This window comes from Lissotriton helveticus, chromosome 10 (assembly GCF_964261635.1).
Source record: "Lissotriton helveticus chromosome 10, aLisHel1.1, whole genome shotgun sequence".
NCBI lineage: Eukaryota > Metazoa > Chordata > Amphibia > Caudata > Salamandridae > Lissotriton > Lissotriton helveticus.
This window is the reverse complement of record NC_136071.1, coordinates 82,069,333-82,083,986: the sequence shown is the minus strand read 5'-3', so window position 1 is coordinate 82,083,986 and position 14,654 is coordinate 82,069,333. Positions and strand designations below refer to the sequence as shown.

The following is a 14,654-nucleotide window of genomic DNA, read 5'->3' as shown; positions in this document are numbered from 1 at the left end:
GCATTACTATGTCTGGGGAGTGTCGCCGCAAGAACTGGAGGACTATACTACGTTTTATTTTGTGCCCCAGTCCGTTAACATTCCACGAGAGTATCGTGATGGTCCTAGACATGGTGGTGGTAAAGGTAGGACTCGAGGCCATGATCGGGGGAGAAGTGACATGTACGACAAGATTTCGGCGGTGTTAGGGGCAAGATGTTGGGGGGGGTACCTGGACATTTCGAGGGGTGGGTAACCTCCGGAGAAGCGGACATTTTGCGTTTGGACCCAGTTGGACAGGTGACTTGTGACTAGGAAAGACCTTGCAATAAGCGTCAATGAAACCCCATAACATAACAGAATAGAACAATTCCCCCCTCCCCTTTTCCCTTCCCCCCTCCCCTTTTCCCTTCCCCCCTCCCCTTTTCCCTTCCCCCCTCCCTGCTTCCCTGCCAGCGGATTTGAAACTATCCACACCCCAACTAGGCAGAGTGCCTGTCGCCCTCCCAACCATATCAGGGGTACCTGATGAGCCGTTGGAGCCTCTCGCCTGGTACAAGTAGTGGAATAATCTGACATAGCAAAGTCTATACCAAAAAACATAACCTGGTGCTTTTCTTCATGTTATAAACGATACAATGTGGTCCATTGTTCCAGAGCTTTTCGTACAGGGCCACGAGCCCTCTGGGGGAAGAAGGAAGCAGGTAACCGCAACTCGAAACCTCAGTCAGTTCCCGCTTGATGGGTGTGGGTCAGATATGTGGGGTCCGAACAATAATTCCTTCTAGACCTCTTGCAGGAGAGGATTGTCATTCCCCTCCCTCGTTGATTCCAGTAAATAGATTGTCGTCGTTTGAGTGATCGTCTGGGGAGTCTCGTTTCTTCAGAGATCTTCCAACTCGACGCCAGCCCTCCAACCACCCCCACACCTCATCTGGTGACAGGAAAAACCAGGCCTTGCTGTCCATCTCCCCGCGTAGTTTTGTAGGAAAGAGCATTGAATATTTTATACTTTTGTCTAGGAGGGCCTTCTTAACTTCTAGAAAACTGCGTCTCTGTGCTTGGACCCTCATTGTGAAGTCTGGGAAAATCTTGATACGTGCGTTGTCCAGGAGTAAAGGCGGTCCCGAGCGAGCCGTTTGGAGGATGGTATCTCGAAGACCCTTGCGACGATGGGGCGGGGAAGGGCTCCCGGTTTCGGCTTCCCTCCTGGGACTCTGTGTGCCCGTTCGATTGAGAAGTAGTTGGAGAGGTTTTTAGGCTGGAGATGTTTTGTAACTAGGTCTTCAACAAATAGGTCTGGTGCTGGCAACTCCATCCTCTCTGGAACGCCAAGGATACGGATGTTGTTCCGTCTCGCCCTCCCTTCATATTCATCCAGAAGGTCCCCCATTTGTTTCTGCTGTTGGGCAACTTGTTGCTGGAAGGTAGAAGTGTCATCCATGAGGACAGCGGTTTTGATCTCGACATCTTTGACCTTTGAGTCCATTTTGCGAAGGTCTGCTCTCAGTCACCTCTATGTTAACTGAGTCGATACGGGTCTCAAGGGAGGACCGGACCCCCGATATTGCCTCCATGACGAATTCTAGAGTGAGTGATTTACCTCCCGATGAGGGGGACATAGGTTTCGGGTCACCAGGTGGGGTCGCAACCTTGTTGTCTCCTTTGGAGCCCCAGGAAAGTTTGTTAATTTGTCTCTGGTTTGGATTCCTGGTCCCCTTGCCCGACGCCATTTGGAGTCAGTGCTGGTAGGCCGGAGCAGTAAGTGCGTGACGGACTGCGATGGTAGTAAATATCCTGTTTGCGACCTCTGGAGCTGTTCAGGCGGCCCGTTAGTCAAGCCACCGCCAGGAGTTCTCGAAGGAGGGCCCCTCAAGTTCAATGTTTGCCCCTCTGTACCACCTGGGTTTAAGCTGTACTGTTCAACAAGATTCTGTAACACCAGCGCGATATAAGAGCATTGATGCGGAGGCCCATCCAGATGAAGCAAGCAGGTCCAGGACCGGAGGAGTCCGGGTTCTCCAGAGCTCGCCAATGCAGTACCAGTGCGGGGTACGAGTCGTCTAAGCCCCCGGCGCTATAAGCGGTGAGACCGGAGGCAGCAGTTACCCCCCCGCGCCAAGTCCAAATCCCTCTGTTGGGGGGGCCAATACTCACAGAGCCGCCACCTGGGTCCAGCCACTCATAGAGATCCAGGGCTTGTGTGCGTGGTGTGGAGCCAAGCCGGGACCTGTGGCGCAGCTAGCCCACCTCACCGAGGGCCGGATCCAACTCGCCCCTGCGAAGTAAGTTCCTTCGCCACAATTGTTGAATGTCTGAGGCAGGGAGCTGGTTCCGGAGCCTCCGGATTGTCTAGGCCCAGGAGCCGGGGCGTTGCGTAGGGGCACTCCGGGGCTATGGGCGGCAATGAGGTGTCCCTTCAGTGCGGTCTCTCCGGTGCCCACAGCGCCACTGCGGGTCTCCGTCAGTCGCGAAGGACGTTTGTTTCGCTCCGGTCGGTGGCAAGGGGGCCCGCCGCACTCCTTGGGCTAGGTCTTTCACGGGCGTCGGTGGTCCGAGCGCATCAGAATCAGAGCATCGGAGCGGGCGCCATCTTGCGCGCTGCGGGGAGCATACTTCGAACGCCTCGGTCTCTTTCTCTGCGCCTCTCTGAAGATCTGAGCTGTGTCCGTGGTGCGCACCGGAGGCTGCTGTTGGGGACCTCTCGTGTTCAGAGGGGTCTCGGGTCTGATAGCGGATGTATGAGACGGATAACTGGGCGAGGGCCGTGATCCGCGTTAGAAAGCGGCCATTTCCTCCTGCTGCTGGCCATGCCCCGCGGATTGATTTCTTGAGTAGTGTTCTGCACTGCATTCACTCAGATTATGGTACTTTTTAAAAATGTATTTATTTTTTGCTTTTGCTTGCAATGTTGAAGCTCGGGCTTCCTGTTATTTCCAAGAGCTGAATATAAACTAACATTGACAAAAACTTGGTGGCATATGACCAACTTCCGAAACTTAAATTTCGGCCGCTTGCAGCTTTTGCTACAATGAGGAATCTGTAAACCTCGTTTAAAACTGTTGCGAGACAAAATATTATTTCTGAATTAACATTTACTGCTGTCATGTTTACATATTTGTTGGTTATCTTTTTTTATAATCTATAGAATCTTTTACTTGTCAAACACATTATGATTTCAAAACGTTTTTCACCTTACCAGTAACCACCCCTGACCCCTAAAACCACCCTTACCTCCCTTTACCTCTGTCCACCCCAAACCTTAAAATCACACTCGCCTCCCTTTACCTCTACTTCCCCCTGAACCCTAAATTCTCCTTTACACCCTTTACATCTATCCACCCCCGAATCCTCAAGTCACCTTCACCTCCCTTTACCTCTACCCATCCCTGAAATAATTTTATTAAATAGCGTACAAAGTATGCTATTGAAGAAAAAAAAATAGCTATGTGGTAAAGTACTACATAATAAACATACAAATACTTACCAGCGTTGTACTGACCTGCATGGTAAAAACTACATAAACAAGGTATTGCTTGATAAAGGATGGTTTCCATCAGGCAGAACACATTCCTCCCTCCCCCTTCCTTAAACACACTCCTGAATTTGCCCTCTTTGACAGTCTTTCCCTCCCGCCCTGCAACCACCACACCCTATACTGTAGGTCTCACCTGTAACAAAGCATCAGCAGTTTGCAAGCCATTTGTTTACTTGGAAGGCGCTTTGTCTAACTTTCAGCCAAGTTGCACAGTAGCCCAGCTACTGTACCACATGACTAGAAGAATTTGACAAAGCCTGTGGTTCTCCTGTAGACAAAACCTATTTGCATTGCCAATGCTTGTTACTCACAGGTGCATGCACCATTGACTTGATATTTCTGAAGCAAAGGCAGTCTGGCAAAATGCATAAGCAAAAAAAAACAACCTGAACTGAGTTGCTTTAATAAAGATGTTGCCTCACTGCTTGCTTTCATTAGTGCTTACTAACCTAGTCATTGTTCCCTTGATGCAACAGTGTGATATTGGTAAAAAGTTGTAACCTCCACTTGCATGTTTTTCGAATTCAAAAATCCAGTGTATCCGCGTTGCAAAACATCAAGCCTTTACACATCTGTTTTATCATTGTTACCATTGAGTAGTTCCACGATGTGAACAGATCTTGTTTGGAAGAGAATCTGCATAAATATTTCTGTGATTTAAAAGACTTGATATTTCGATTTCTGAACCATTCCTAAGGGATTACATTGACAAGGAAGTTAGATATTTTACAAGTATAATATGTGTACACCACGCCACGGATGTAAATTGTTACAACGCATGCTTTTAGCACGCATGCTGTAACAACGTGGTTTTTATAACGCATTCTTTTACAACGCATAACAGAAAGGGGTGTTGGATAGTGAATATTTTAATTTACTATTCCAACACCAGTCCCCGTTGACACTAGGGAAGGTGTTGGATAGTAAATTAAAAGTATTCCCTATCCTTGAGCGCCCCCCAGAGTCATGCGTTGTAATAGAATGCGATTTAAAGACCGCGTTGTAATAGCACTGCGTGCTAAAAGTTGAGTCGTAAACGACGTTCCCCCCCACGCCACGTACCCAGTATTAGTGACTGCAGCTTCAAGAGTACCTCGCCACAAACCTGAGACTACTTGATGTTGTGCCCTTCAGCCTATCAAGAAATTATTGGGGATTGGATTACTCAAGCTTGTCTCCGAATTTTGCCTGAGCTCTCCACCGCCCATCCTCTAAACGATTTTGTTTCAAGTTCTATAAAACGATGTCATAGCCATTGTGCTGGACGGACTCTTTTGTTCCTTCTTTGTTGTTTCTCACAGTGCAATTTCTCATGGTTGTCTCTGTGAATATTTTAAAGTTTGTACACCTGTGTGTTCTATTAATTAATCTCTCTGCTTTGTTTGAACAATCATCTCTACCCCTGAAATAATGGTTCTCTCTTTCAGGTTCCACAAGCTCTTCGCTGTGTGAGCACTGGGTGAGCAGGCTTCCAGGTAGCAAACAGCCTAGTGTTACCTCTGCAGCTTCCTCACGGCGCACCTCTTTGGCCTCACTGTCGGAATCAGTGGAACTGACAGGCGAGAGGAGTGAAGATGATGGTATGTATGCATAGCACAAGGTTTTCTAGTTCAGAGGCAAGTTTTTCTGTGCTTTACATGCGTATTATGAGGCATTATAGACCACAATCTTAGCTGGTTACTACAAACATTAGGCCCTTTTCTAAAGTTTTTTTAATTTGTGTATTATGTTGGGCCTAGCTGTCTGCTATAAACCAAAAATAATAAAGGCAATTTAGAGCAGACTTTACAGAATACAATGGCTCTGCAGAATTGAGAGATGTGATTATTTTTTCTCCTTTCTCTTCTCAAAAGTGATTGAAGCTGCATTAGGGAATCTAAGGAGAAAAGCACAATTCTTTGTCCTTTCTTCAGTAAAAAGGAGCGGTATGAAGAATTGGGGGGTAGGAGGGGTGTAGACGGATGTTCTAAAATATCTACTTCCCCAATATGCTACATGATTTACTTGTCCTGTTTAAAAATAAAAACAAAACCACTAGTAACTGTTGCCATGTAATGAGTTAACAACTTATGGCAGCATTCTCCTCATATCAGAGATATGTTGATGGCCTCAGATCATGTAGGGATGATATTACGTTGGATTCTAGCAAATCTGTGATCATACATATTTGTGAGTGTACTGCTCTGAGCATACTAGGGCTTTATTTATATCAAACCTTAAATTATTCACACACATTCCATATGCACAGGCTTCATGTAATAATGGGCTCTATTTAGGCTATCTTTCAAATCATGATAAAGCTTAGACTATTCCATCTCCGTAATTTTACTGGGGTTCTGATCTTAGCGCAGTTCAGGATGTCATTGCTCTCTTTCTTTCTTTAGTTTGAGGAACCATGTTGAGAATTGCTCTGGCTGATTTTTAAGCCTTCACTCAAGTTCAAAATTGTTACTGTACATTAACTTAGAGTCGACTTTCTTTCCACTGCTGAGGTTGCCAACTAAGGGTCGCCAAAGGCAAGCCCGTCTGCGACAGGCCGGGACCAGGGGCCAGAACCCCTGCCCAATTTACCATCCAACCATCATCCATGACAATAAATGCCATTACGTACTCAAGTAGTGAGCTTAGGAAATTCAATATCCTTGGCACAATACGCCCTGCGTCATGTGCACAACTGGAACCCCTGAATACAATGGGGCCAGTTGGTTTTCAGAACTGCAAATGGGAGAGTGATCCCGGGCACTGCCCCACTAAGTCCATCACCCCTGAGGTGGTATTAAGGTGTATTTATCTCAACGCAAGATCCCTTCCTAAACATGCAATTGAGATCTGGGATATTCTGAATGTTGAGAAACCAGACCTAGCTTTTATTACTGAAACGTGGCTGGACAACCACAGCACCCCAGACATTGCTATTGCCCTCCTGTTAATTTAGAGGTTTGGGTCGGGGACAATCGATATTTGCCCGGCGATATTGCCTCTGTGACCCTCGAATTACTTAATAAATGAAGAGGCAGGCGCTGGAGACTGGAAAGCAGGAAACAAGGTTTTTATTGTCTCCGGAGGAGAACACAGCAAAACGGACAGCAGGTATCGTTCTGAGGTGCTCTAACTTATGTTTGAGGCCTGGCCCCTTATATACAGTGTTTGCGGTTTTTATTACAGTTTACATACTCATGATAAAGCTTTGATGTACGGAAAGACATTCCCGGAAACCCCCCTCCGGGCCCGTTCCCACACATATTTACAGTAGAGGTCCCCATCCTGGTCACAACAGGTGATGAGTATCGCGCAGCTGGATATTCCGTCAATTCATGGAATGCGGGGTTCGATCGGATCTCATGGGGTGGGGGCTTTGATCAACCAGGGGATCCCTTGATGGGGGAAGCTTTCTATTGTACGGGGAGGGGCAAGGAACAGTATCGGCAGAGCTGGGTGTCGGCCTGGGAACGAGGAAGACAAACGGGCACACGGGGAAAAGGGGGTTTGCATCTAAGGGCCGGGGATCATGAAAGGGAAGAAGGGAGGTGTCGCGCTGGGAACAGGATGAGGGCCTGGGGCAGAGCAGCGCTGAAGAGGGGTTTATGATTCAAGGCAGGTGCAAGCAGGGGGGGGGGTTGGTCAGCGTGCGGGCTTGGTGAGGGTGAAGGGCTATGTCAGGGGCCAGCAGCATGCAAGAGGGTTCGTTCTGATCAGGGCATCTTAAAATGGCGGGTGCGCACGACAAAAGTGTGGCATCAGGGGAAGAGGCAAGATGGCGCAGATAATGTTCACCAAACCGTACTAATTTTCAACAGTCCTCCCTTTAACATATTCAAGACATCTTGCTGGTTCATTTTCTACTCGGTTCTATTGTGGTGGGCATGAGAAAGAAAACGGTAGGAACCCTAGATGAAAGAGTTGTAAACAATACATTTTGAGATTTCTAGTTTTCAGGAGGCGGACCTATTGGATAAACTTTGATAAACTTGTTTAGCAGGAAAGTCATAGTAATGCAATGCAGAGCAGTGAGTACATTTCATAAGGCGAACTGATGGATTGTTACATCATCAATACAATGTTGGCTGGGAGAGAAACGAGACGTGGCAGAAATGATCGGGAATGTTCGAGGTTTAGTAAGCTTTCAGCAATTCTTCGTCTTCCGTTGGCACTGTGGAGCACCGGCGGTGGAGCTACGAGTCCAGCTCTATTCTAAGTTCCGTGTTGCAGGGCACGACCCTTTCCTCGCGTTTCTGGTCAGAAAAAGGGTCTTTCTCGCCCGGTGTCCTTTGGGATCAATAGTCAAAAGTTCAGGTGGAGGAAGAGTGTACAAAATAGTCCATAGGGTAGGTCGGAGAAAAAGGGGGATGGAGCAAGGCCAAATCAGGAACAAACTAGGGGAACGAGAGACTTCAGATAGGCGGGCTCATGACCGAGTCTAGAGAGCGGGGACCTTTCGGCACACATTCGAACATAGAGCGGGGGCATCAGGTTAGCCCTTTCTTCTCACTTTGTTGGAGGTAGTGCCTCGTCCTGTAGCTCTGTTCTGTCGCGGTCTCGCCTTGGCCCATGTCACAGACGTTCCACAGTCCGTAGTCAGGCCACATGCTCCCACATCCGGTCCTTCTTTCCTCCAACAGCCGTACCCTTGAAGGAGTTTGAAAAGACAGTTTTTAGAGATTTGGTAGAGGAAAGTAACCACATAAGTCTATTTCTCTCCCAGCTCCAGGCAAATGAAGATAGGAACGTTCGCTATACATATAAATGATCGATGGTGGACCTGCTGGGTTTGCTATGGCTTTCCTTCACAACTGTTTAATATAGTCACGACAGGTCATCTGATGGGGGCCCGCCTCTGTAATGTAAGCCGGGCAATGCTAATAAAAAGTGGTGTGAGCTAACCGCATGGTACTAATAGGCTTCTATCATCAATGCCTCCTGCCCTTTAACTAAACATTTTCACTTTCGACAAGGCTCAGTGTAATGGTTTTCTTTGCTCCGGTCTAATCTTTAACTTTGCAAAACATCATTCTGGTCCCTATGCAGCCTCTCGCGGCCGGATTACTAAATTAGAGAAGACAGGGGTCTCATCGGAAGACACCTAGGTACATAGAAAACGTTGATGGGGGGGGGGGGCAACTGAACGCAATACTGGGAGCGTCCTGAGAAGATGGGGGGTTTCGGTTACCTTTATGGTTTTGGGTATCGCGACAATTTGGGACGGGGAGGGGCGCGTTATCTGAGGCACTTTTATTCCATAGTAGTAGCCGCTGACATGTAGTTCCCTCATTTCGGGTCAGATTTAGGGAACCTCAGTCAGCTTACCTGTCCTTTCCTTTATGACCAATTCTCGATTTCACCAAAATATTTCCGGAAAGGAGAGGTGGCGACACAGTATTAGGGTGATTTTATTAAAGACAAGTTTTGAGCAAATACCGGCGGTATTTGAAGCCAATTGGGTGGTGTGCTAGGGGTGGCAGTCTGTCAATTTCGGGGCTAATCGCTCGGAAGAGTGGGAGTGTGAAAGAGAGAGAGAGAGAGAGAGAGAGAGTGCAACGGCAGGCTAAATAGTACACGTGCGACAGAGAGAATGGCAGTGTATTTAAGGAAGGCTATTTAGTGCATTACACAGTAAAGGACATTCACGGGTCTGCGTTAGAATCTTGAAATCATGCAGTTTGAGCATTAGACAGGGTAGAGGGGACATGCTTCGAGAAAAAGGAAAAAGAAAAGGGAAGTACCATTGTGTCGCACTTTCTTGCATTCTCGGTCCTTCGACCCGTTGAGTCAATGCTTCAGTCACACATGCACATTCTCTCATAGCTTTGATTCATCCGTGACATAGGTTCATTCGCGCAGCCTGGGTTAAGAGTGATCACTTTTCATCAGCTCATACTAGTTCTACAGGTTTGTTTGCTACGTGAGTAGTTTGCAGGCGTGCTTAGGTGCCACCTTGCAGCGCTGGTCTGTTTCGTGTATTAGACATGGCAAGGCTTCAGATCTTCGCCATACCTTGGTTGCGGCCCCTGATGTACCCTGTAGAGGGAGGGAAAAAGAGGGGAAGGGGGGGGGACAACATTCGCGCACATCCAATACATGGATTCGAAAGTCCTTTACTTACCTCATACTCGTCTTTCCTCCTCGGGGTAGAATCCCCGGGGGTATCGTTTCTGGAGTCGGGGGGGGGGGGGGGGGGGGCAGTGTGTCCTTATAGGTCGTGTGCGGGAAAACGTGAAAAGGGAACCAGAGGTGTCTAGTGCGAGGTATCTAGTCGAAAGATGTATCTCACTATCGGGATCCTTAAACCTCCTTCAGCGCTGTGACGTTCTAAGGTTCTCCGGTTCTTGGGTCAGCTCTGTTCCCTAATACCTTTGAACGTCGTACTTTATAACATTTACATCGTTTTATTTTACCCTTCTTTTACATTCCCTCATTTATACCGCTCGTTTTACCCATCCTTGGAAGTCGAGGTCTTCCTCCATGCGAGAGTTCATGAGTCAGTCGCGTACTTTGAAGGCAGAGCGTCGTGTTGTCGATCCGATCCGTCCTCCAGGGCTGGGCAGCCATCTTAATAACCTTAAAGAGAGAGCATAGTAGGGTGCACAGAAAAGAACTCTCCCGCCCATCCCACATTTTAAATAAAGCAAGCAATACCCGTTCATCATTTTGAAAAAAAGGACCTTTATTTTTGCGAGATCATAGTATGTGGATTCATAAGGGTGCAGTCGTATTTGGCCGGGCACGGCAATGGCTAAAGTGCGTACAGTGGGGGGTGTTGTTTGGCAGCAATAAAAAACATCTGAAAGTTTTAGCAATTCATTTGTAGCAAACCAGAACGTCTATCAGTTGGCCGGGGGGTTCGGGGGCGTTTATTTCATAATTTAGAAGCATAGTCATACTAGTTGCAATCAGATTTCCTATATGCATACCGTGCGCGTGCATCATAAGCGAGGATATACATCGGCTATAAAAATATAATACATTGTACATTTATAATCATCATTTTTAACGCGATCCTTTTACATGTTCCTCGAGTGAGCTCTCCGTTCTTCTCGTCAAGTGTACAAAGGGTCATATATGTATCAGAACATTAAGTTTGTATAGTGAAAAGGGACACCACGAGGTGTTCGTAAGTTCCTATTGATACCGGCGCCATTTTGGGCGGGGCCGGGTTAGTCCGGAAGTAGCATCAGGGAAAAATGTTTCCTACAACCGGCAGTTGGACCAGAGTCCTTTTCGGCAGTTCTAGAATTCATGCTAACAGAAGGAGTGGCAATGTCATGTTTATTTCGTTGGCGATCAAGGCAGTTGCCCCTTACCGGAGGCCTGCAGTGGCCGAGGGCTCCTTCGGGGACCTTTGTAGAATCTTCAAGGCTGTGGAGATGTTGTCGGAGGTGGGGGCTCGTGCTCCGGTGGGCGAGCCACCGAGTTATATTGCTGGTCAAAGTTACTCTAGCGGCCGAGGCCCGCCTTCCAGCGGACCCAGACGCCATTTTGGGGCCCTACAGGGGCCATTCTCGTCGAGTTTGCAAGAGTGGAAGAGATCCTTCGGAGTGAAAGGAAGAGGGCTCTGTTTTGTGAAAGCGGGACGTTCGGCTGGGGTGCAGCTGTGATGCCCCCACCTGGGGGGGCGAGGGAGACTCGTTCGCGCCGTCTCCTTCTTCCGGTGCACCCCATGCTGCTCTTTTTCATCGGCCCGCACGAAGGTCTCTCCCCATCCGGTGCTCCCCAAGTCGTGTGCTCAGTGCTGTGGGAGTATGGCCACCTGTGGCGCGCATTCGGCGCGGCACGAGTATCGGTGCAGTCATTGCAGGTTCGGTGTTCCGAAAATATGGGCACCATTGCACGTTCGGTGCTGCGCAAGTATTGGGGCACCATCGCCTGGTTGGGGGTGTTCGGCGTTGGGCCGGGGGCTGGGAGACCTCCTATCCGTGGAGGTGGGAGAGGCTCGTCCGCGTCGCCTCTCCCTCCCAGCCCAACTTGGACAAATTGTTGCGGAGGTACGTGCAGGACATCCCGCCGTCCAGAGCTGCTGCGGCTGTTACGGAAGGGAAAAGAAAGAGGTGTCTCGTTCTTCTCTGGACATGTGGCGGGACTACCTGAGACTATCCAGGCCCGTTGCGGCTGGCCGAGGAGACATGTGGCGGGACTACCTGCAACTGCCCAGGCCGCTGGCCCCTTCCTCTCCTCCGGCTCCCCAATACGTTAAGATTTCCTGACCAAGAGTTGGCAGCAAGGCCCGCCTTATATGGGTTGCCGCCGGTTGGGCGTAGCCGTAACCCTACCCTGCTTTGGAAGGTTCCAGAAGGTGGGGGGGGGCGAATGTTCGGTTGATTTTCAAGTTCTACAGTTTACCGTTCTTGTTTTTCTAGCGTTATTGTGTTTTTCTTTGCCTGTTATGTTAAAATAAAAGTTCGTGTTTATCAGTGGCTTACTGATTTCGTTTCCCATTTCTTTCTTTCCAGGTTGTTTTATGCTAAAATTTCTATTAACATAGTTTATGTAACATGGAAGCACGTGCAGGGGGATGACGCAGATTTACGTACACATAAACTCAGACGGGGGGGTTAATAGAAAAGTATGACACACAAGATCCAAAGACAAACATAAAACAGTGATTATTTGGCCAAATTTATCTTTTTCCGTCTGTTAATTTAGAGCTAGGCTGGGTTCCCGTTTTTATATTATCCGACCTAGGAAAACTCTAACATGTCGCTGAAATCGTTCTGGCGGAACCTGTGCCATCGGGCATAATCAAACGCGGTGGTTCTGTCTGGTCTGTCCGTGCGAGTCGGATTTTTCTTTGTCTCGCGCTTTTTCTCATTCTGCTGGCCTGTCATTCCTGTCGGCCCTTTGCCCTTACTCACGCTCAGTAGAGTCGGGCATTGGGCTTTCCAGTGTCCGACATGTCTACAAAAAGCGCATTGGTCTTGCCCTAAGTCTGGCCGTCTTTTGCGTTGTGTCGGGGGATAACTTTTGGGTCGTGGTGTCCCGGGGTTGTCCTGTCGGTATATTTCTCTACCTGGTTTGTCCTCGTCTTTTCTCTGTCGTTGCATAGCCTCTCTGCGCCACATACCGAGACTGTCGAGCATAATAGGCGTTGTCTTATTATTGCGAAGGGCTATTTCCAACGTTTCTATTTTATCAAGGTCAAAGGATCCTGCCAGTGGCCACTGTTTGTCTTGACTTTCTTTGGTATACCTGTGCCACAATTTATTATAGGCTATGGTAACTAATCCATAGTTTATGAACATGTCCTTATTAGGGGTGCCTTCTAGTGGAGCTATATGGTCCACCTCTAATACACGGTCCGGGCTGAACCAATTATCAATCAGTGGGGAGAAGACAGACATGACGGCTCGTAACGAGGGACTAAAAAGTCAGCACTGCCTATCTTATCACTAGGTGCAAAGACTAGACAGAATATTCCTATTCTACGTTGTTTGCAGGCAGTGAATACCTCATGAACAAAAAGTAACAAATAACGAGGAACAATCAAACAATCAATAAATAAATAAGATAGAGTAAGATCAATGGGGAGAGTAAGTAGGGCGCAAAAGTCTGCGTCCTCTACCCTTTCACTATCCGCAAAGAGGAATCTGTTGTTTCCGGTTTGCAGACAGAGAATTTCCAGAAGACAATCTGCGAACAGTAGTTCGGGGTCAAAGAACCCAGTTAATCAGTGAGGGAGAGGGAGTCTCCCAAAAACCGTTAAGAAATAATAGAGTCAGTGGGGGAGAAAAAAATAGGCGCGACGGTTACGTTACCTATCCTTCACTGTTTGCAAAAGAGAAGGAGCCTACTGTTTCTCCGTGTGCAGACAGTGAATCTCCAAATAGGTCAAACAAAGAGTAATACTAGTATATTTTTTTGTAAACAATCAAGCAATCAATTATTTTCGCAATCCGTCGTGTTTACACGACCTTACCCGGACCGTATGGACAGTTTCTTGTCTTCCGAATCCAGCGCCCGTTCGTCCTCTTTTTCTCGTATTTCTCACGGCACTCCTAATGGTCCCCAGTCAGGACCGTAGATCACTCGAGAGAGGTCTGTTCGGAACTAGTGAAGTTCGGATGATCGGCTGCCAGACGAGGGTCTATTGGGCAAGAGCTCTCCCGATCGTTGCAGTCATTCACTCTGTCGTCGGGACCTCTCCCACTGGATCCACGAGTCGCTGATGGGCCCCACGCTTGGGACGCCAATTGTTAATTTAGAGGTTTGGGTCGGGGACAATCGATATTTGCCCGGCGATATTGCCTCTGTGACCCTCGAATTACTTAATAAATGAAGAGGCAGGCGCTGGAGACTGGAAAGCAGGAAACAAGGTTTTTATTGTCTCCGGAGGAGAACACAGCAAAACGGACAGCAGGTATCGTTCTGAGGTGCTCTAACTTATGTTTGAGGCCTGGCCCCTTATATACAGTGTTTGCGGTTTTTATTACAGTTTACATACTCATGATAAAGCTTTGATGTATGGAAAGACATTCCCGGAAACCCCCCTCCGGGCCCGTTCCCACACATATTTACAGTAGAGGTCCCCATCCTGGTCACAACAGGTGATGAGTATCGCGCAGCTGGATATTCCGTCAATTCATGGAATGCGGGGTTCGATCGGATCTCATGGGGTGGGGGCTTTGATCAACCAGGGGATCCCTTGATGGGGGAAGCTTTCTATTGTACGGGGAGGGGCAAGGAACAGTATCGGCAGAGCTGGGTGTCGGCCTGGGAACGAGGAAGACAAACGGGCACACGGGGAAAAGGGGGTTTGCATCTAAGGGCCGGGGATCATGAAAGGGAAGAAGGGAGGTGTCGCGCTGGGAACAGGATGAGGGCCTGGGGCAGAGCAGCGCTGAAGAGGGGTTTATGATTCAAGGCAGGTGCAAGCAGGGGGGGGGGTTGGTCAGCGTGCGGGCTTGGTGAGGGTGAAGGGCTATGTCAGGGGCCAGCAGCATGCAAGAGGGTTCGTTCTGATCAGGGCATCTTAAAATGGCGGGTGCGCACGACAAAAGTGTGGCATCAGGGGAAGAGGCAAGATGGCGCAGATAATGTTCACCAAACCGTACTAATTTTCAACACTCCCAGTCGAGTATAACATTCTCAACCTGAACAGAGAGAAAAAAAAGGGTGGTGGGGTAGCATTGCTGTTTAAAGACTCCCT

At 48.3% G+C, this 14,654-nt stretch overlaps 1 protein-coding gene across 1 annotated transcript in view; it reads left to right on the top strand.

Moving 5' to 3' along the window:
- Nucleotides 1-14,654, top strand: part of USP31 (ubiquitin specific peptidase 31) — a 164,175-nt gene that overhangs the window by 141,732 nt on the left and 7,789 nt on the right. The window contains exon 15 of the mRNA XM_078664786.1: nt 4,945-5,097. Within this exon, the coding sequence (XP_078520912.1) occupies nt 4,945-5,097 (153 nt within the window). The remainder of the gene's footprint in view (nt 1-4,944; nt 5,098-14,654) is intronic.